The sequence below is a fragment of the Bos javanicus genome, chromosome 5, assembly GCF_032452875.1.
Source record: "Bos javanicus breed banteng chromosome 5, ARS-OSU_banteng_1.0, whole genome shotgun sequence".
NCBI classification, from domain to species: domain Eukaryota; kingdom Metazoa; phylum Chordata; class Mammalia; order Artiodactyla; family Bovidae; genus Bos; species Bos javanicus.
The window spans coordinates 74,169,186-74,188,916 of record NC_083872.1 but is presented as its reverse complement, the minus strand read 5'-3'; the positions used below and the strand labels follow the sequence as shown (position 1 = coordinate 74,188,916).

Sequence of the window (19,731 nt, the reverse complement as noted above, 5' to 3'; positions counted from 1 at the left end):
TTCAGTGAATCTGATGCAGAACCATAGCTCCTGACCACACATTAGCTGCTGGGGAGCAGCTTCGGGCTCTCATAAGCACCCTTATACTCTGGGTCTTGCTGATTCTTACCAGCGCGCATAGCACGCGCCCTGCCCAGAGCCCAAGGGGCACAGGCAGGTCAGAAACCCAGGTCTGCCAGGCTCCAAAGCCTGTCCTTGCAACCCGGTGCAGAAGCCCACAGATATCCACAAACACACCATGTCTTTATTACTTCTATAAATTTCCAAAAGCACATTTCCTGGATCTGCAGCCAGGGCAGACACCAGAGGCGGTGAGGCAGGGGGCGGTGGGGTCCCTCCGTCCAGAGTGCGAGGGTGGCTGGAGGCGGTGGCGGCGGCGACCGCAGGCTCACTTGAGGCGGTAGAGGACCTTGCGCTGCATTCGGTGTTGGATCTCGCCCCGCCGCAGCATGAGCTGCAGGACCTTGTGGATGGCGTGCTCCGGGTATTTCTGCGGGACACAGGGCAGGGTGAGAGGCGTGCCCCCAGACACCCCACGGTTCAGGAGCCCAGGCACCCCCTGCTCATGGGACTTTCCAGCCTTCACAACCTACCACTTTGCATTCTAAACGGGCTTGCCTGTCCTAGGCACCTACCACCTACCAAGCTTTGTTCTAAATCTTCACGTACTTAAACTCATTCCACCCCTCAACATCCCCGAGCAGCTGGTACGTGATCACTTTACATTTTACAGGGGAGGAAACGAAGGCACAGAGAGGCTAAGTCACTTACTACTTGCTCCATGGACTGGAGCCCAGCAGGCTCCTCTGTCCATGGGATTTCCAGTATTGCTGGGAAATCTGGAGTGGGTTGCCATTTCCTCCTCCAGGGGCTCTTCCCATCCCAGGGATTGAACTGAGGTCTCCTGAGTCTCCCTGCACTGGTAGGCGGATTCTTTACCACTCCTGACATCCCCGAACTCCTCCAAGTCTTGGTCTGCTCACCCTTCGAATGGGTGGGGTACCACCTACCACATGAACTCCCCTAAAGATGAAGAGGAGATGACATACACGAAAGGGAGCTGAGCCCAGAAACTAGACTGTCCATGTGACTTCAAAGATGGTGACAAGTTCCCCACAGATTCTAGAAGGCTAAGGCCCTTCCACCATCTATGGGATCAAGAGCTCTGTCCCCAGCGGGCTGGAAGGCTCACCCTCTGGTTCTGCACCCCCAACCCCACAAAGGGCAGGGAAGGAGGGGAAGGGAGAGACAAAGGGCTGGGGGAGCCTGGGAGGTCCCAGCAGAACCTCAGACCCCTGTCCTCTCCCTTTAATGCGACAGAGAAAGTCGCAAAGGGAGAGCGCTGGGGACAGGCCTGGGCCTAGAAACAGCCACCCCTACCCCACCCCAAGCCTGCCTGCTGAGCGCAGGGCACGGTACAGGGTGGGTGGGAACCCGGCCCTGGAGGCCCACCTGCTTGGTGAAGTCCTGGATGATGCTGTGCTCAGACACCTGGGAGCCAATGGCAAAGCGGCGCTTGAGCTGCTTCTCGATGCGGCTCAGCAGCTCCTGGTCCTCCTGGCTGGTGAAGCCTTCCACCCCTGTGGGTGCGAGGAGGAAGGCGGGTCAGCGGGTGGGGACCTCAGTCTGCCCACAGTGGGGAAGAGCCAGCCAGTCCCCGGAGAGAACATGAGAGGAAGACAGAGGGGGAGCCTGGGGACAGCCAAGGCCTGAGCGAGACGACGGACAGAGGCCTGGAGTCAAGGACAGGGCAGGCATGAGCAGAAGGATGCTGCAGGCAGAGGGAACAGCAGGTGCAAAGATTCAGAGGTGGGAAACATGCCCACTTCATTCAAAATCTAGTCGTAGGGCCAGGGACAGGGCCAGAGTGGGGGCCACATGGGGGCCAGGTCCCACAGGCTAGAGGGCACAGCCCAAGTTTTCCTGATTCTGGTGAGTGGAGCAGCCACTGGAAGGCTGTGAGGAGGGCCTCGAGCTGAGGACAGCACCTGGGCCCCAGGCGGCTAGACAAGTCAGGAAGACTTCCTGGAGGCGGCTACATCAGAATGCAAAGCTAGAGGGGACCCGCAGTGACCCAGGAGCATGCAGGCTGTCCTGAGACCACATCAGCGAGGCACCCCAAGCAGCCCTGGCAAGCAGCTCCTGATTTCCGACAACTGCTAGAAGGGGGTCTCCTCTGTTGACCCAGGCCTGCAGACGCCTTGGTGTTTCAGCTACAGAGAGGGGCGAGGTGGGAGGGGAGAAGCCACTGAGAGGGACTTCAAGTTGAAATGAGTTCATGAGGCAAACTCTTATATAGCCTGCAAAACCCAACTCTAATTACCCACCCCAAATTATACCCACTCTGTGCCCTCAAACATCCGAGGGAGCCCCCCATAACCAAATATCTCAGGGGACAGGAAGCCCCTCCAGGGCAGAGATTGAGTCGTCATCACCAAGGGGAGGGCAGAGGCAATCAGCCCCTACCCACTTCCCCGGCTCCAGCCACACTGGCCCTTGAACCTGTTGTCCCTGGGGTCTTGCCACTCAGCCCTTCCTCTACCCAGGGGCCCATCCCCACACTCCAGGGAGCCAGGTGTCTACTCATGCCCATCCCTGCTTCCTGCCACCTCCTGAGAGCCCATCCTGGGCCACCCGATGGGGACACAGCCCCGCCCCTCTCCAACACGCCTGACCTGCTGGAGTTCTCCCCTCTGCACTCCCGGCTCCCTGAGTTTGGCATGTCTGCCTCTGGTGTGTTTCCCCAGGAGAAAGGGGGCCTTGCAAGGTGGAACTCAAGAGATCTGCTTGCTCCTGCCCTCCTGGCACCTGAAACAGCCCGGCAGACACTAAGCCCTGTCTGCTGGCAAGGGAACACATTCGTCCCAGGGGAGCCTGGCACAGAGCTAACGCTCTGGGAAGTCTGCTCAGAGGCTTAGCCTGAAGCAGGCGGCAGGACTGATGGCAGCCTGACCCACGCTGGACTCAGGGTCAGGAGACCTGCACTCTAGCTGGGAGAACAGCGACCAACCTTGGGCACTGTGAACAGGCCTCTCTCGGTGTCAGTTTTCTCATCTCTAACAGGGGAAGGACTAAGCACCCAACCTGGCTTCTGGGGGCAGCTGTAAGTAAAACAGGGGAAGACCGTCGGAAGCGCTCAAACGGTTACAACTCAACAGGGCTGGTGAGTGTTGTTCTTAACCAATGATAAAACTGTGAGCCTTAATAATGGACTGGGCCTAAGAAGATTGTGCTCCAGGGTCTCCAGAGGCTGTTCTTCCCATCTTGGAACAAAATGGCTGGTGGGGGTGGGGACGGGGAGTGGGGGGTGGCTTCTTCGCAGGGGGAAGCACAGAGACCTCAGCAAGTGCAGAGAAGCAATCAGCACAGCAGGCATGCAGCATGAGCCCCACCCAGAGTCCACGGACCACCCGGCCTGTCTCCCCACACCTGCTCACCTGACAGGGTGCCAGACAAGGCGGCGTCCAGCGTGGACACCTGGAAGAGCCTCAGCGCCTCCTCCACGTCTGCCTCTGTGGCGAAAGGCTGCAGCTTCATCTTGCTGAGGGCCTCGGCGATGCGCACGATGGCCTCCAGCTGCCTGTGTGGGAGCAACGGGACGCCAGGGTGCACTCAGTCCATCGTCCCTCTTCTGTCCAGCCCCTTCACAGCGAAGGCTGCTGGTTGTCCCCCTGATCTATCTCTCTTAGTAACGGAACCCCAACTTCTATTCCAGCACATGGTACCCAGCTACAAGACATTTCCCAGTCTCCATTGCATCCAGGTACGTCTGTGTGACTAAGATGTGGCCAGTGTGTTTTATGTCCAAACGTTTTATGGGAACTTTAGGAAGTGTCCTTAGAAAAAAGGCACTTCTTTTCCTCCCTCTCCTGCCACCTGGAATGCAGGGGTAATGACTGGAGTTCCAGCAGCCACACTGGACAATGAGAATAAGGGTGAGCCTGAAGGAGCGCAAATTGCTGCTGATGACTGAAGAACCATCACACGATCCTAGACTACCTGCCTTCAAACATTTTCACCTAAGGTGGAAATAAACTCCCAATTTACTTAAGTGACTTTATTTGGACCTTCCATTATATAGAGCAAAACCCACTTCTATCTAATCAGCGCCGGAAGCAGGATTCAAATGAGGTAGGTTTAAGCTCTTAGTCACTCAATTGGATAAACTCACCACAGTGAAGAGAGTTAACAACTAAGACAACTGAGGCCCAGAAAAGGAAAGCAATCTCTCAGCCGTCACACGGTGGGCAGGAGGCAAGGACCAGGTCTCCTGACTCCATCCCTGGACCTTCCCTCACCCTCAGGCTTCCCTAAAACGGGGGAAGCTAGACAGAACTCAGAAGAGAGGCTTCCAGATTTTCCCAACAGTAAACAAAAGATACGGATAATTAGGGAGGCCACTGTTTTCACTCCTAAAGGAGTGGTCCCTGCCTAGCAGCCTGACCATGGCCGGCACCAGTGGTCAGCAGTGGGTCCCAGCCCCAGACTTGCAGGGCACACCATGCCCTGTAAGCCGAGGCCACGCATCAGCCCACCCAGCCCACTCACCGGACGGTGATGGGGATACTGGAGCGCCGGTCGCTGTCCCGCTCGTGCTGACGGGCCCCGCTCCGCATGATGATATACCGATTCTTCAGCTTCTCTGCGGCCTCTGCTGATAGCCGGGGGCCACACTTCCTGCAGGACAGGGGTTGGGGAGAGCAGCTGCCATGAGAGTGGGAAGGAATCTTGGGGTACCCACCCTGGCCAGCCTCTGCTGGCTTGCAGACACAGTTTCTGGGCCCACCAGATGGCAGGCTCACAGCGGTGCTTCCCCCCAACACATTCAGGGGTGAGATGTGCAATGACACCCACGAGAGGCTCCTGGTGACTGCTGTCCAGGGGCTAGAAGCATGCCAGACTAGGGGGTGAGGGGCTGGAAGGGTGGCAGCAGGGGACATTTGGTCAGATCCACCTGCACTCTATCCCCTCCACCCCACAGCCCCGCCCCAAGCCAACTGACAGTCACTGGTTTAGGGGAACCTCAGATCACCTACTCCAGGGCTTCCCTGGTGGCTCAAATGGTAAAGAATCTGCCTGCAATGCAGGAGACCTGGGCTCGACCCCTGGGTTGGGAAGATCCCCTGGAGGAGGGCATGGCAACCCACTCCAGTATTCTTGCCTGGGGAATCCCATGGACAGAGGAACCTGGAGAGCTACTGTCCGTGGGGTCTCAGAGTTAGACATGACTGAGTGACCGAGCCCAGAGGGAGGGAGGAAACTCCCCAAGGCCCCCTGGGACCTGGCATCAAGGGAGAACAAAAATTCAGGGCTCTCAGACTCACACACAATGGCCCAAGCCTCCAAGGGTGGGGCCGTGAAGAGCTCAGAACCATGACGAAGACCCCGGTACCACTGGGCACTGGGGCACTGGGACAAAAGCGGTGAGGAGGCACCAACCCAGATGCAGGACTTCACCTCCCGTCAGAAAGGCACTCCAAGAGCCCTCCACCCCGGGTTTTAGCTCCAGTAAGAGACAGCGGAGGTGCGTGTCCAGAACCTTGGTACAGGAGCCAAAAGCACAGCCTGTGGAGCCAGGCACCTGGGTTCAAATCCTGGCTCCACTAGCTCCTGCCTGCAAACTTGGACAAGTTACTTAACCTTTCCTCGCCTCAGCTTCCCCATCTGTAAAATGGGATAACAATTCGCCAACCTCACAGGTTTGGGGAGAGGGATAAAGTTCACTTATGTATATATAGTAATCAGAGTTTCCTGGCGGTCTAATGGTTAGGATTCAGTGCTTTCACTATTAGGGCCCAGGTTCAATCCCTGGTCAAGGAACTGAGATCTTGCAAGCTGTGCACCGCTACCCAAGTTTTAAAAAATTTTAAAAAATGCTCAGAATAACACCTGGCACAGAATAATCACTATATGTATGACTACCATCGCTGGCAGTCTGTGAGAACAACAATATTTAAGGCTGCATCTGCTGTTCACTAAGTGTTTATTCGGCACAGGGCCGTGCCAAGAGCTCATGAGTCATCTTGTGTGATTCTTAGAAAAACCTGAGGGCACAACCACCCCAGGAAGGCGAGGCTCAGGGGTCAGCTGATTTGCCTAAGGCCACACAGTGGGGGCAGGCGTTACCAGAGACCATGTCCACAACGCATCCCCACACATCAGAGTCAAGGGTGCCTTCAAGACCATCTAAACCCTCCACCCTCATTTTAGAAACGGGGAAGCTTGAGGCCAAGAGCCACGGAGTGGGTGACTGTAGTGGGAGGAAGAAGCAGAGCTAAACCCTAAAGGCTCATCTCAGGTATCCTGAAAGGGATCTCCCCAACCAGGGAAGACTGGCAACCCCACGCCCGGGGGCCAGCGTCTGCGACTCACGCGCGGCAGTAGGCGATGAACTTCTTCAGCTTGGCCAGGTCAATCTCGCCCTCCACGGCCTGGGCCTGTGTCAATGCGCTCACATGCAGTGTGATGACGTGTTTGGCCAGCATCTGGGAGGCAGAGGGGACCCAGGGTCAGCCCACAGGCCTTTCCGAGCCAGGTCCCAACACAGAGCTGGAGCAGGCAGGGAGGGAGGGCTCCCAGGGCTAGAACCAGTGGAGAGGAGGTGGCCCTTCTTTCCTTGGGGGCTGTCAGCTGGTAAAACAACATCCAGAGCTGCCAGGGCCCTCCCTGCTGCCCTGAGGCGGGGCGAGGCTGCTGGAGAACAAAACTCCACCCAGGGAGGCCGAGGCAGAGGCAGACAACCCTGAGACCAGACCCAGCTGGGCCCTGCATCTCCAGGCTTGCCTGTAACACAAGCCCTTCTCTTGAGTTCCTCCAGAAAGACTAAACGGAACTGGGGTTCTAATACTTGCAATCAAGGGTCAACCCCCTTGTTCCACATACAAAGGAACGACGCCCAGGGAATGAGAGACCCCAAATCAAACCACATGTGGTCCACAGGAGAGGCCGGACCAGGAGCCCCCAGTGCAGTGTTTCTGGAGTCTGCAACCCACCTCCTTGGGGGCCCACTGACAGGCTGATATGGTAGCCAGGACTCTGGACCCTTGAAGCCCCTAGTCTGCCCACCCTTCCTCCGCCCGAGACCTGCAGGCCTGGGAGGAGCCCGGCGCCCTACGCACCACATCCCTTTCCTCATTGTGCTCGTCCTTGACGATGAAGATCATGTCGAAGCGGGACAGGATGGTGGGCATGAAGTCGATGTTGTCCTCCCCCTTTGTCTCATCCCAGCGGCCGAACACCGAGTTGGCAGCAGCCAAGACGGAGCAGCGGGAGTTGAGGGTGGTGGTGATGCCAGCCTGAGAGGGGAGTATGGGGGCAGCAGAGGAGAGAAATGAGAACTCGGGCTCACAGCCTTCTCAGGTCACACTCACACACACACACACACACACACACACACACGATTCCAGGACCACTGCTGCAGTCAACAGAGGCCGGACGCTCAGGACAGCCTGAGGGTGGGGCCCGGGCCCAGCCCTCCCAGCGCCCGGGGCATGGCTGGGCCAGGTTGCTCTGTGGTGAGTGGGCCCCAGGGAGGGTGCTCACCTTGGCGATAGAGATGGTCTGCTGCTCCATGGCCTCGTGAATTGCCACACGGTCATCCTCTCGCATCTGTGTGCAAGAGAGGAATGTCCACCAGCTCCAGGTGAGGGGGCTGGGGTGCAGCGGGAGCAGGACATGCTACAGGAGCTACTGTTCCTAAGTCCCCGCTCCGTGCCAGCCAACGGCAGGAACCAGGTCACCTCTAGTCACACGGGTAACGTGCAGGCTTGGCTCTCGTCTCCCCACTCTCTAGGCTCGGAGAGCTTTAGTTATGCCCCTATAGTGATGGGAGGTCTCTACGTCATCAAAGGGGGTTTCTGCCATTCACGCCCCCAGCCCACGGCCACCAGGTGCCACTAGCACTGAGCCACCCCCTCGCCCTGCCAGGCTCACCTTGTCAAACTCATCAATACAGACGACACCTCCGTCGGCCAGGACCATGGCCCCGCCCTCCATGATGAAGTTCCGGGACGAGGGGTCCCTCATCACCGAGGCTGTCAGGCCGGCGGCGCTGCTGCCTTTCCCAGACGTGTACACCTGGGGGAGGGCCACGGGAGGGTCAGGGCCCAACACAGCCCCCAGGCTCTGACCCCGGTGAGTCAAGGGGCCCCCAGAGCTGGAGCTCGCCCAGGGTCACACATCACGGCGGGGTGCAGAGCACAGACAATCGCAGCGTTCCTCCTCTGATGGGGGGCCACCAGCCCCAGCTGGCCTGGAGGTTCTCCCCAGGGCTGTTCATATCCATCACTCACCTGAGCCCGACTGTTTCATGAATCAGCCTCCAGGAGCTGGGCTCACTGAGCAGTAAACTGAGGCTGAGAGAAGTGACACTCTCCCAGTAAGGTGAACTCCGGACTCTCCGAAAAGCTTCCCCACCCTGAGTCCCATCATCTTTGTAGAGACCTGAGAACTACATGCTGCCAAGGGGCCTTTGAACTGTGGCAAGTCCAAAGCAAGGTGTGCTTAAGTGTATGAAATACACAGGAATTTCAAAGTTAGTGCTAAAAAGAATACAAGGTACCTTATTCAGGTTCTCTTATTTAAACCACATGCTGAAATAATAACATTTTACCCAGCTTAAACAGAATTAAGATTGTGTACTTGTAAGCTCTGCTGCTGCTGCTAAGTCGCTTCAGTCACGTTTGACTCTCTGCGACCCCACAGACGGCAGCCCAACAGGCTCCCCCGTCCCTGGGATTCTCCAGGCAAGAACACTGGAGTGGGTTGCCATTTCCTTCTCCAATGCATGAAAGTGAAAAGTGAAAGTGAAGTCGCTCAGTCGTGTCCGACCCTTAGTGACCCCATGGACTGCAGCCCACCAGGCTCCTCCATCCATGGGATTTTCCAGGCAAGAGTACTAGAGTGGGGTGCCATTGCCTTCTCCTTTGTAAGCTCAGTCATGTCCAACTCTTTTGCAAGCCCACAGACTGTAGCCCACCAGGGTTCTCTGTGCATGGAATTTCCCAGTCAATACTGGAGTGGTTTGCCATTTCCTTCTCCAGGGGATCTCTCCGACCCAGGAATAGAACCTGTGTCTCCTGCATTAGCAGGGTGATTCTTGACCACTGAGCCATCTGGGAAGCCCATCACCACTTCCTTTTGCTTTTCTAAGAGGCTACTAGGAAACGTACACTCCTCGAGGCTCACAGCTAGAGTCCACGTGTCTCCACCAGGCAGCACTGGCAGAGGACACCTGGCCCACCCCACGTCTACCCAGAGGCCACGCTTCCCCCCATGAGACCACACGGCCATCCTCACCCCACTCCGATCCCCCAGATGTGCTGATCACCACACAGGGGACCCGGCTGACCGGACACTCCCTCCCCTGTGGCCCCTCCTGCAGCTTTATCCCTGTGGGGAAGCCAGGGCAGGCAGAGGTCATCCGGGACACTCACCCCAATGGGTGAGCACTTCTCCACGAACTTCAGCAGCTGGGACTTGGCTGTCCCCGGGTCCCCCAGCATCAACAGGTTGATGTCTCCTCGGCGAGTGAGGCCATCTGGGAGCCTGGGGAGATGGGCAGGAAGGCCCGGTGAGCAAGAGGAGAATCCAGCGAGGGCTGGTTGGTCACAGCGGTCTGGCTATCACTCCCGTCCCACCACGTCATGAGCCCTGGAGTAGGTAGGAGGCGGGGGCTCTGGCCTGAGAGCCACATTCCTAGCCAGCTCTATCTCCTAGCCTCCTCTGCAGTGACTTGCCACCCAGGAAGGGGAGGGTCAAAGGAAATGACACCAAGAGCTGGGCTCGGGCACACACAGACAGCATCTGATAAACACGTGCCCCAGCTGGAGAGATGGGAGCTGCCAGCGTGCTGCTGGCGGTACCGTGGAGCAGACACCAAAAGGGCAGGCTCCAAGCCAGGACATGTGCCTGTTAGCAGTCTCTTTAATGCTCTATGCCTCAGTTTCCTCATCTATGAAATGGGCTCAACCATAGCTTTCTCATAGGGCTAACTTGAGAACTGGGTTGCAAATATATGAAAACATTCAGAAGACTGTCTGGCACATGATAAGAACTCAGTAACTGGTAGCTGCCAGTAACATTATCACTCTCTTTATCTCTACTGTTTCAGAATCTCAAAAGGACACACAATGTCCCCTGAGTGTTACGCTTCCATCTGTTGTATTCATATGGACATCTGGGTACAAAGGGGTGGTGTCTCTTGCCTAAAATTGCACAGTAAGTAAGTAGTTATCAGAGATTTAATCCCCGGTCTCCAGACTCCACGCCCAGAGCTCTCTCTACTACATCTGCCAGGTCCCCCAAATTGCCCCACCAACCCAGGGTCGGGGGGACTGCTCTGCAGGGAGGGCATGGATCGGCCCCCCACCAGCTGACAGCAACCCTGGGAGGTGGGAAGGGTGCCTGAGAGTAGGAGGCGGGACTGAGGGTCCCGGGCAGATGGAAAGAGTATTCCTGTCCTACCCATCCAACAGCTGCCCTGCTGTGGGCAAGTCACCCGTCCTCTCCCTGGACCTGGGAAGGCTTGGACCCCCACCTCTTTCGGGAGCCCCCGAAGAGCAGGCAGGCGATGGCCTTCTTCATGTCGGTGCCCCCGAAGATGGAGGGGGCAATGCTCTTGGAGATGAGCTCGTAGATGTTGGGGAGGGCGGCCAGCCGCCGGAACTCCTCCTCCTCCTGCGGGGTCATGGCACCAGCAAAGGTGCGGCCTGGGAGGGCAGAGGGGGCACGGGTGCATGAGGGCCCACCCTCCCAGCCCCGGGCCTCCCAGCGGGCAAGGCCCTCAGAGCCCGGCAGCATAAGCATCAGTCTGAGCACAGACAGACCCCACCTCTCGCCTGAGGGCTGGGCCTGTGCGCTGCAGGCTCCAGTGAGCAAGGGGAGGACCTGGAAGGGAGGTGAGGAGTAGAGGCCAGATCAGAGGGGCCCTCAGAGACCACCAGGATGTCTTCTACCTTGCTGAGGGCAGTGACAGGTATCTTTGGTTATGAAAGCACTGCTCTCCCTGGCTGCCGTGCAGAACAGAGTGTAGGGGCGGGGGTATAGACAGGGGGACTAGGAGAGGCCTGGGGAGGGACAAGGGGAGTTGGCCCAAAGCCCACTCACCGGAGCCATCTGTGTCCACCTGGATGCCCAGGACCCGGATGTAGGCACTCCGGATGCCCACACCCACTCTGTCGCGGCCCCTGTTGGAGGTCAGGCCAAACTTCTTGATGGAGTAGATGCCCATGATGGTGACCCTGTTCCCAGGGACGACCTTGTCACACAGGTACCTAAGAGGAGGGTGGGGAGGAAGGAGGAAGAAGGTGAGTCTGGTGGGGGCAGGAGTCCCTGGCTCCCACCATCCCGTCACGCTCGCTGTTCACCTCAGCATCTCTACAGGAGAATTCACGAGCTGATCTGGCTCTAGCCGCCACTCTGCCCCAGGGCTCTCGCCCTCTCACCACAACCCAGCCCACGTTTGGACGGCATAGCTGCCGGGAGGAGGACAATCCTTGGTCATGGCAGCGGCCTGACTGGGTAGGGTCAGAAGGCCCATCCCCAGCTCCTCAGGGTCCCCATTTCCACCTGGCCTGCTGTCAGAAGCACTGCAAGGCTCCCCTTAGCCATCGCAGGGGAAGCCTTCCTCCTGATGCCCTCCCAGCCTCCCTGCAACGGCCACTCCCCATTTTTGCCTCTTCACAGCTCCACGAAGCTCAGGCAAGTCATTTTGCACCTGGATTTTAATCTCCTCTTTAAGAAAAAAAAATACTGCAATAAGGAAGTCTCCAAGGCCCTCCGGCCAGAACCGTGCTCCAATGCCACGTGGACAGGATGCTGGGGCATGTATTCGTACTCTGCCACTTACAAGCCGTGTGACCTCAAAGAAGTCACTGCACCTCTCTGACCCTGGAGGGCTTTGATGAAGTGATCTGACCTGCTGGGTTACTGTGGGATCAAGTGAGGTACCAGACCCAGAAGGGCATTAGGCAAAAGAGAGTCCCATTCCTAAAGGACCCTCACTATCACTGTTAACATTCTGGGACTCCTCTCTTTCCAGATCCCACTTCTTCAGCTTTAAATCTAACCCCAGACTGCACAAATAATCTAACACCAAATACTTAATCTGTATGAAGGAACTGTAGTAAACACTTCACGTGCATTTTCTACTTTAAATCTCCCAGCAGTGATGAGAGATTAAGGCCCATCACTGTCCCCATTTTCCTGGTGAGGAGACTGAGGCTCAGTGAGCTCACGTCACCTGCTCAGCAGTCTGACCTCTACACCTTCCACTGTCGCTGAGGGAGCAACAACCTGTGGATCCCCTCGTCCGAAAAGCGACTGCACAGACTACCTGCTTGAGGTATCAGGGTGCGTGAGCCCAGGTGAAGAAGCCCTGTCCATATCTCCACGCCATCCTCCGAGGTCTCTGGAAGGGGACCAGGCCAGCCCAGCACCCTCTCCACACTTTCCGATTACCCAGAAACATCCAAAAAGAATCTTAACAGAAAGCCCAGGGTGAGCCTCAGCCTGGGAAGAGGGTCCTCCCCACCCTGCAGTTGGCCGACCAGCTGTGCCACCTCAGGCCTCCTGGTTCTAAGAGCACCAGGGAGACTCTGCAGGAAGAATGCAGGCAGCAGAAGCCAGACCCCTCCACTCAGGGAGCTGGTCACACGTGAGACTGACCCGCTCCTGCAGAATACTGGAGACGAGGGGAAGAAAAGCCTGGAGGAAGCACCAGGCACAGAGCAAGTTTCCATAATTAGCCCTGTTCCCTGCTCCCTACTGCACTCGGGGTCCACATATGGCCCCTGACTCAGGGGCGGGAGGCACGGCCAGCCAGCCTGCTCACAGCCCTGATCCCGTGTCAGTGGCACAGCCAGGGGCCCGCTCACCGGTCACAGTAGAGCTGCATGTGCCGGGGCATCTCCCCGTGCGGCACGGCGTCCGGCAGCTCCTGCAGCTTCAGGGTCTGGAAGTCCACGCACTTGCACTTGTCCGGCATGATGAAGTACGGGTCCAGTGGACACTTGGGGCGCCCAGCCTGATCCCTGTAAGAAGAGAGGAGAAAAGAGTCACCAGAGCTACCCCCAGAGCCCCAAGCCCAGGGAACCCATCATACAAGTCAGCAACAAGCCTGGCCAGTGGCAAGTTCAGGGTCTCCAGGAAAAGCTCAGGGAAGGTGCTAGAGGACGGCAGCTCGGCGGGTGGAATATATGGGGTTAGGGTTGGGGAGGCCTGCTTGGAACCTGCCTCTCCCATTAACCCGTGTTAGACAGCCACATGGGGGTGTCTGGCAGGCAGCCAGACTGGAGTCTGGGGTTCAGTGGAAACACACATCTGCATGTCCTCTGCACTCAGGGTACTCAAAAACCCAGATCAAAAAGGAATTAAGTGTAGAAAAGAGAAGTGTGGCTAAGCCTGAGATTAGGAAGCACAGGGGAACCAGCAGCCAGAAAGGGTGAGGGCCCTGAAGATCAGGGTCTGCAATCATGTTCTGAAAGAAACCAGAGACACATATTTTCTGTCTGTGGGCCACGAGGCCACAGGCAACCAGCCATAGGCCACATGTAAACCAAGGAGCCTGGCATATTCCTGGGCCTCTGCCCCAGACCTGCCCCAGCGAGCCAGGGTTTAGATTCCAGGTGGACTCCCCACCCCAGCCCCCTGCACAGGCTGCCTGGGTTCCCTGGAGGGACAGAACTCACCACCACAGAGGGGCAGGGGGACACCACCCTGTTCTCAACCCCAGGATCCAGGACGTCCGCTTGGGCCTACGCCCACAGGGCACGCCGCGGCGCCAGCCCCTCCCGGCTGCAGGGCTTCCTCCTCATCCTTCACACCTCTGCTCAGACATCTCCCCGTCACCCCCCAGGGTGCCACAGGGCCCGCGAAGCCCACTCACGTGTTGCACTTCCGGGGCAGGGCATAGCCCTCCAGGCCGGGGCGCATGGCGATGTTGGTAAGCGTGCTGTGGCAGCTGCGACACTGGATGGAGATGCGGGTGGCCTTGGCGCGGACCCCCGAGGCTGCGATCACGATGCCCGGGATCTTCACCAGGTGTGACATTGTGTCCGACTGCAACAGAGCCGCAGGGAAGGGGCTGGGTGAGGGGAACCAGGGACCCCGAGATCACGCATCAAGAATCTCTTCTATTCTAATGTCTGCTCAAGTATTTAGGCATAAAGTGCCATGTCTGTGATTTACTTTAAAATCCTTCAGCAGAAAAAAGGAGAAAGGAAGTAAGGCAAAATATTAACAGCTGTTAAACCCAGATGGAGGCAGATGGGGTCATTACACTATTCTCGCTACTCTTTAAAATATATATATTTATTTATTTGGTAGTGCCTGGTCTTAATTGTGGCACTTAGTGTATATATACATAAATATATGTGTGTTTGTGTATATATATATATATTTAATTGCAGCATGTGGGATCTAGTTTCCTGATCAGGGATTGAAGCCCGGTCCCCTGCATTGGAAGCAGAGTCTTAGTCACTGGGCCATCAGGGATGCCCCTCTCACTACTTTTGTGTGTGATATTTTTATAATAAAAAGCAAAATAAAACAAGAAAAGTTCCTTTTATCATCATCTTTTCTTCCTATTTTCAGCAGGTGTTCTGGGACAGGCAGGTAGGCTATGGGTTCAAGCTGATGCCCCCTCTGAAGCCAGGGGGGTGGAGAGGGGAGAAGGAAGGAGGCTGACCCTCTCTGGTGATTGAGACCAGGGGCACACGTGCCCAGGGGACCCCAGAACTGCTGACACCCACCTCAGAGCTTGCTTCTGGAAAACACTCTATAGAGTGCAGGGATCTGAGCCCCCAGGATTGTAAAGGACTGGGGCTGCCTCAGCCCCGAGGCCACCCTGACGAGTGATCCTTCTAGAGAGGGCTTCTCCTCTGCCACAGAATGCCCACCCAAGCAGGCCAGTCACTGGGTTTTCCAATGGGGCTGAGAAGAGGAAATCTGTTCAAGTGGGGCTGAGGTTTGCTTTTCTGAGGGAACAGCTGCCCCACAAAACAAGCCCAAATCCGCCTCCATGGACAGGCAGACATGATGCTCAGTTTCAAGTGCGGGCCCACCTGCGCCTCCCCCCTCATCCCCCAAGTCTGGTGCAGCGCACAGAGACAAAGCTAGCTCACGCCACAGCTTCACGAGCCCGCAGCCTGGCCCTGCTCCTGTAACAGACGTGCCATGGTGCCAACCAAGGAAGGTCTGGTGGGGACCTGAACTGCGCAGCAGGACATGAGGGCTGCAGCAAAAGCCAGTGCGTGGCCTTTTGGTGGCACAACCTGGGCCCAGAGCTCACCAGGCACAGGCGCGCGCATCCTTGCATCTGCTTCTCACAACCACCTTCTGACAGAAGAACCAACGTTCGACCCTCATGTCCTCCTCAGGAAACTCCCCTGGGTCCCACTCCTGCCCGCTTTATAAATTCTCCTTTCACTTGGCAGCCAGAGGAAGCTTTTAAAGTCGGAATCAGCCCATCCTCCTACGTAGCTCTCAATCTGAACTCCTTTCCATAGCAGCTAAGGCCCTGGCCATCTGGCTCTCCACTCGCTCCCTCCGCTCCTCTCCCCTGCCCTTACTCCCTGGGGTCCAGCCACAGCGGCTACCATCTGCCCCTTGTCTGGCCCTTGGAATGGCTGCTGTCCCCACCCCAGTGCCTTTGCACCTGCCTCTCCTTGAGCCTGGAACACTCCCTCCTTGAGCTGTCACAGGGTCATACATCCCTCAGACTCATGCCAACACAACTGCTTCAGAGAAGCCTTCTCCAACCACCACCCAGCCCCTCACGTTGATCCCGTTTTTTCTTCTTCATGGCTCATGTCCTGGGACCTGAAACCAGCTCAAGTGCTCCTTGTCTGTTTCTCTCACTATAAGCTCCACAGAACCAGGAACCTACCGTCTACAGTGAAAGTCGAACCCAGCATCTGGTGTGAGGCAGCCACTCAGAAAGTGTTTGCTGGGTGGCAGACTGGCCCTACCCAGCTTTCCCGTGGCCCCATCACTCTCCAGTCACACTGAGTGTCCTTCCCTCAGCCTGGTACACGCCCTGGCCCCTCACCTTGCAAGCTTTACACTAGCTATGCCCTGCCCTCCTCTCCCCACCCCATGTGCCCTCCCAGCTGTTTGCACGCTGCTCGTTCTCACCCACAGGTCTCCACTCGGATGTCCCCTCTGGAAAGCAGCCTTCTCTATCTTTTCCAGAGGGGCCCTATGCGTTCTCATCACTTTCCAATTTCTCCCATTGCTCTCACAGTCACCTACAGTTATTGTGGTGATGTTAACCATTTATCCAGTCTCCCAGGGAAAGAAGCTTGTCCTTGAGTTCACTACTGCTCCTCCAGGACCCAACTCATGTCCTGCCCACAGAAGGAGCTCAGCAAACATTTGTCCAAGGAGCTAATTTTCCAGAGGCAGAAACAGGCTCAGAAAAGTTGAATGAGTTGCTCAGGGTCGCACAGCTGGCACTCAGGTCTCTCTCCAAAACCCCTCCACGCACACAGCCACCACCGCCACCCTCCGAGAGGACCCACCTTCAGGCTACGGATGCTGGACGGGCTGGCGTCCGACTTGAGCATGACCTGGATGTCCTGGAGTACCTCGTCACCAGCAGGCCGCGGCCGGGTCACCTCGTCAGCCACCTCCTTGGCAGCTTCTTCCAGCTGGAGATGGGGAGGGGACAGGCTGTGAGTGACCAGAGCGGGGCCAGCCCTGGGAGTTCCAGGGCAAGGGTTCCGGGGCAGGGGTCCCACTCACCAGCTGCAAGTGTTCGGCTGGCTGCTTGTACAAGTAGTCAGCCAGCTCCTCGTCGAAGCTGGCCAGGTCCTCCATCTCCACCTCGATCCAGTACTCCCCCAGGTTATAATGCCGCTTGAGTTCATCCCTGGAGTAGGTGCAGGGACGGGCACAGAGAAGAGGAGGCAACACTGGCAGAGGCGCACCCACACCCTGAGTCTGCCTACACCACTAGCTTCCCAAACACATCGAGCTCCAGGTGGATCTGCTATAACCCAGCAAACCATCTGCTCCCCCCTCCACAGAAGCATCTTCCAAAGCAAGCTCCATGGAAGCAGTCCAGGTCATCATCAAAGAACAGTTCAAAGTTCACACACAAGTCTGGGAGACTCTCACTGCAAACCAGTCCTTTCACTGGACTCCCTGGAGCCTTTAACCCTCTCTCAGATACTAACAAGGCACACAGCTGGAACCTGGCAATGAAAGGCAGCAGAGACCATGCCTGTCTTATCAACCACCAGACTCTTTTTAAGAGCATCCCGTGAGACTATTATCCCCAAAACACTTTTGGGGGCCACTGACCTCCTCAGCCTCATCCCTTTCTACCTTATGTCCAGAGCCACATAAACAGCCAGTCTGGCTCTGAGAGCCCCTTGTTGTAAGAGGCCACCCCATACTGCCCATGCATGCACCTCCTGCTATCAGAAATGCCTTCCACACCAGATACTCTTCTCTCAGCTCTAGATCACCAGAAGCCTCCCCTAACTCCTCTTGTACACTCCTCCTTTGAGGCAATCATCACCTTGTAATTTACGTGGACATGCCTATGCCTCAGTCCCACTGATTCAAAAGCTCCTCGAGGGCAAGTAGTATGAATCTTTTCATCTTTGTACCCTAGGGTTTGGCACACAGATGGTCAGTGTCAGCTGGTGCATGAATAAATAGAAGCAGGAGTGGCTATGCCCATTTTACTGATGAAGAAACTGAGGCTCAGAGAGACTGTCACTTGGAAGTCACTGAGCTAATAATGCATCAGGCCCAAGTTTGGACCTGCAAATCCATGCTGTCTGCATTTAAGGGCCTACAGGATTTGGTGGGATGTCACCATTGTATAATGACTAGGAGCAGGGGCTTTGCCCAGCTCATTCAGTGCTGCAGCTCACCACCTAGAACAGTGGCTGGCATGCAGCAGGTGCTCAGTCAATAGAAGCTGACTGAGTGGAAGGAATGAATGAGTGAGCAAGTAAGGTAAAGCATAACTACCATCTCCAGAGAACTGAAGATAACTCGCTTCACAAAGTATTGCAGGCATAACATAGAAGGACTGTAAGAAACAGATGAATAAAAGCAAATCCTGGGAAAAGAACCAAAGGGCCCAGGTGACTCACTCAAAAGTTAACTTCAGATATGAAATGTACAAAACCAAACGCCACGAGGGTGCGGGCCCCAGCGAGTGGAACGTAGCACCGCTGGGACCGCATCTCCTCTCTTGTCCCGCTCCGGCACGCACCTGTACTTGAAAGTGAAGCCGGTACGGTCGGTGCCCACCCGGTACTGCCGCAGGAACTCCTTAAAGCGCCTCTGCAGCTGCGATTTGCGGGCCTGCCCCTCATCGGCCGCGTTGTCGCCCCCGAAGCTGTCACTGTAGAAAATGCCGGGGTCGTCGAAGCCCGACATGACTGCACCTGACGCGGAACAAGGAGATGGAGTAGACTGAAGGGCAGATGGGGGCGTGCGGCGTCCCCTCCGACACGCAGGTCCTCGGCTCCGAGTGCAAGGCAGACTTGAGCCCTGTTCCGCCTCCCAGACCTCGACCAAAGCTCTCCCACGAGACACCCCTGTCCAGCCCTACTGCGCCCCAAATGCAGACGCCGGCCGTCCCCCGGGGGGGCTGGCTCCGAGGGGCCCACTCTCCAGCTCCGCCAGCCTCACCTCTGCCTTCCCGCGCTCCCCGGAACCGCAGACACAAGAGCCCCCACAGTCCACTGCAGCGTTTCGCGGGAAAAACCAGATGCAGCGTTTGGACGCCGCGGCAGCTGCGCCCTCATTGGTTCGCCGAGACCCCGAGGCCAGCGATTGGGCCGCTCTGCGCCTGAGGGTCCCGCCTCCAAAGAAACTGCTGAAGGGGATTGGCTGCAGGGCGCAGGACGTCGGGATACCCTCCTTCCGGGCTCCATTTTGCTTGCGGGACAATTTGGCGCGAAACTGACCCGGAGGAAGCGGCGGGGCGGGGCGCAAAGATGGCGGAGGGGCGGACGTTAATGTGTACTCGTCTTAAGCCTTTTTCTGGAGGAAATGACCCCTTTCCGACCACGGGCGGAAGAAGCTATAGGTACCTGAGAAGTACTTGCTTCTCAAGGTGTAGTCACTTGCTGGGTGTGAGCCTGCTGTCCCCTAGCGTCTGGAGGGGGCGCTGCCCTCTTGTCCTCCCAGCTCTCACGCCTAAACAAGTTGGGGATTAATTAGAAATAATCCACCTGTGGTCTCCTTAACGCCTCTAGGACTAAAGTCAGACTTGGGACTCCAGGAATGTTTTCTTAGGCCCAAATGGTGTTTTATGTTTTTGTTTTTTAAGTTGTAGAAGAGTTTTTATTATCTGGCAATGCTTAAAATTTGCGAAAATTCACGACCAGATTCCTACTCTAGGTTAGAAAAACGGGAAGATCCAGCAAAACCTGACGGATTCTCAAGCGGCCAAATGAATCTGAACCTTCAGGGAGGTCCCTCTGCATGGAGACATAGCTCTAATTCATTCTAGTTAACAGCTCTTTAATCTTCCACCGTGTGAATAGAATACAGAATATTAAGCCATTTTCCTGTTGGTAGAATTTAAAGTGGTTCTATCGCCCCTCCCTCTCTTCCTTCCTTTCTTTGTCACTGCAAACAATGAGTACTGGTATCCTTGTCACAGAAAATTGGAAACTGGGCCTGAGTGAAAAGAGCCAAGTAAATATTTTGAATGCCTACTCTTGGTATACATCATCACACAAACAGTGGCTTCTAGACCTA

At 56.5% G+C, this 19,731-nt stretch overlaps 1 protein-coding gene across 1 annotated transcript; it reads right to left on the bottom strand.

The window, feature by feature from the left end:
* Positions 1 to 224: 224 nt before the first annotated feature.
* Positions 225 to 18,761, bottom strand: MCM5 (minichromosome maintenance complex component 5). Its single transcript, XM_061417255.1, has 17 exons — positions 18,655 to 18,761; positions 18,233 to 18,407; positions 16,744 to 16,870; positions 16,521 to 16,649; positions 13,886 to 14,058; positions 12,876 to 13,031; positions 11,107 to 11,273; positions 10,538 to 10,709; positions 9,435 to 9,546; positions 7,933 to 8,076; positions 7,543 to 7,608; positions 7,119 to 7,295; positions 6,373 to 6,485; positions 4,549 to 4,677; positions 3,438 to 3,580; positions 1,453 to 1,580; positions 225 to 490 (listed from the first exon to the last, which is right to left on the bottom strand). The coding sequence occupies exons 2-17, from the start codon at positions 18,397 to 18,399 to the stop codon at positions 389 to 391; spliced, it is 2,205 nt and encodes a 734-aa protein (XP_061273239.1). The 5' UTR covers positions 18,400 to 18,407; positions 18,655 to 18,761; the 3' UTR covers positions 225 to 388.
* Positions 18,762 to 19,731: the final 970 nt, after the last annotated feature.

Excerpts from the sequence above, each read along its gene's own strand:
- MCM5 (XM_061417255.1), bottom strand. The coding sequence starts at position 18,399 with ATGTCGGGCTTCGACGACCCCGGCATTTTCTACAGTGACAGCTTCGGG. Across the intron at positions 16,871-18,232 it reads GGCTTCACTTTCAAGTACAG|GGATGAACTCAAGCGGCATT; the intron begins GTGCGTGCCGGA and ends CACCTACTCCAG. Across the intron at positions 10,710-11,106 it reads GGTGGACACAGATGGCTCCG|GCCGCACCTTTGCTGGTGCC; the intron begins GTGAGTGGGCTT and ends CTGCCCTCCCAG.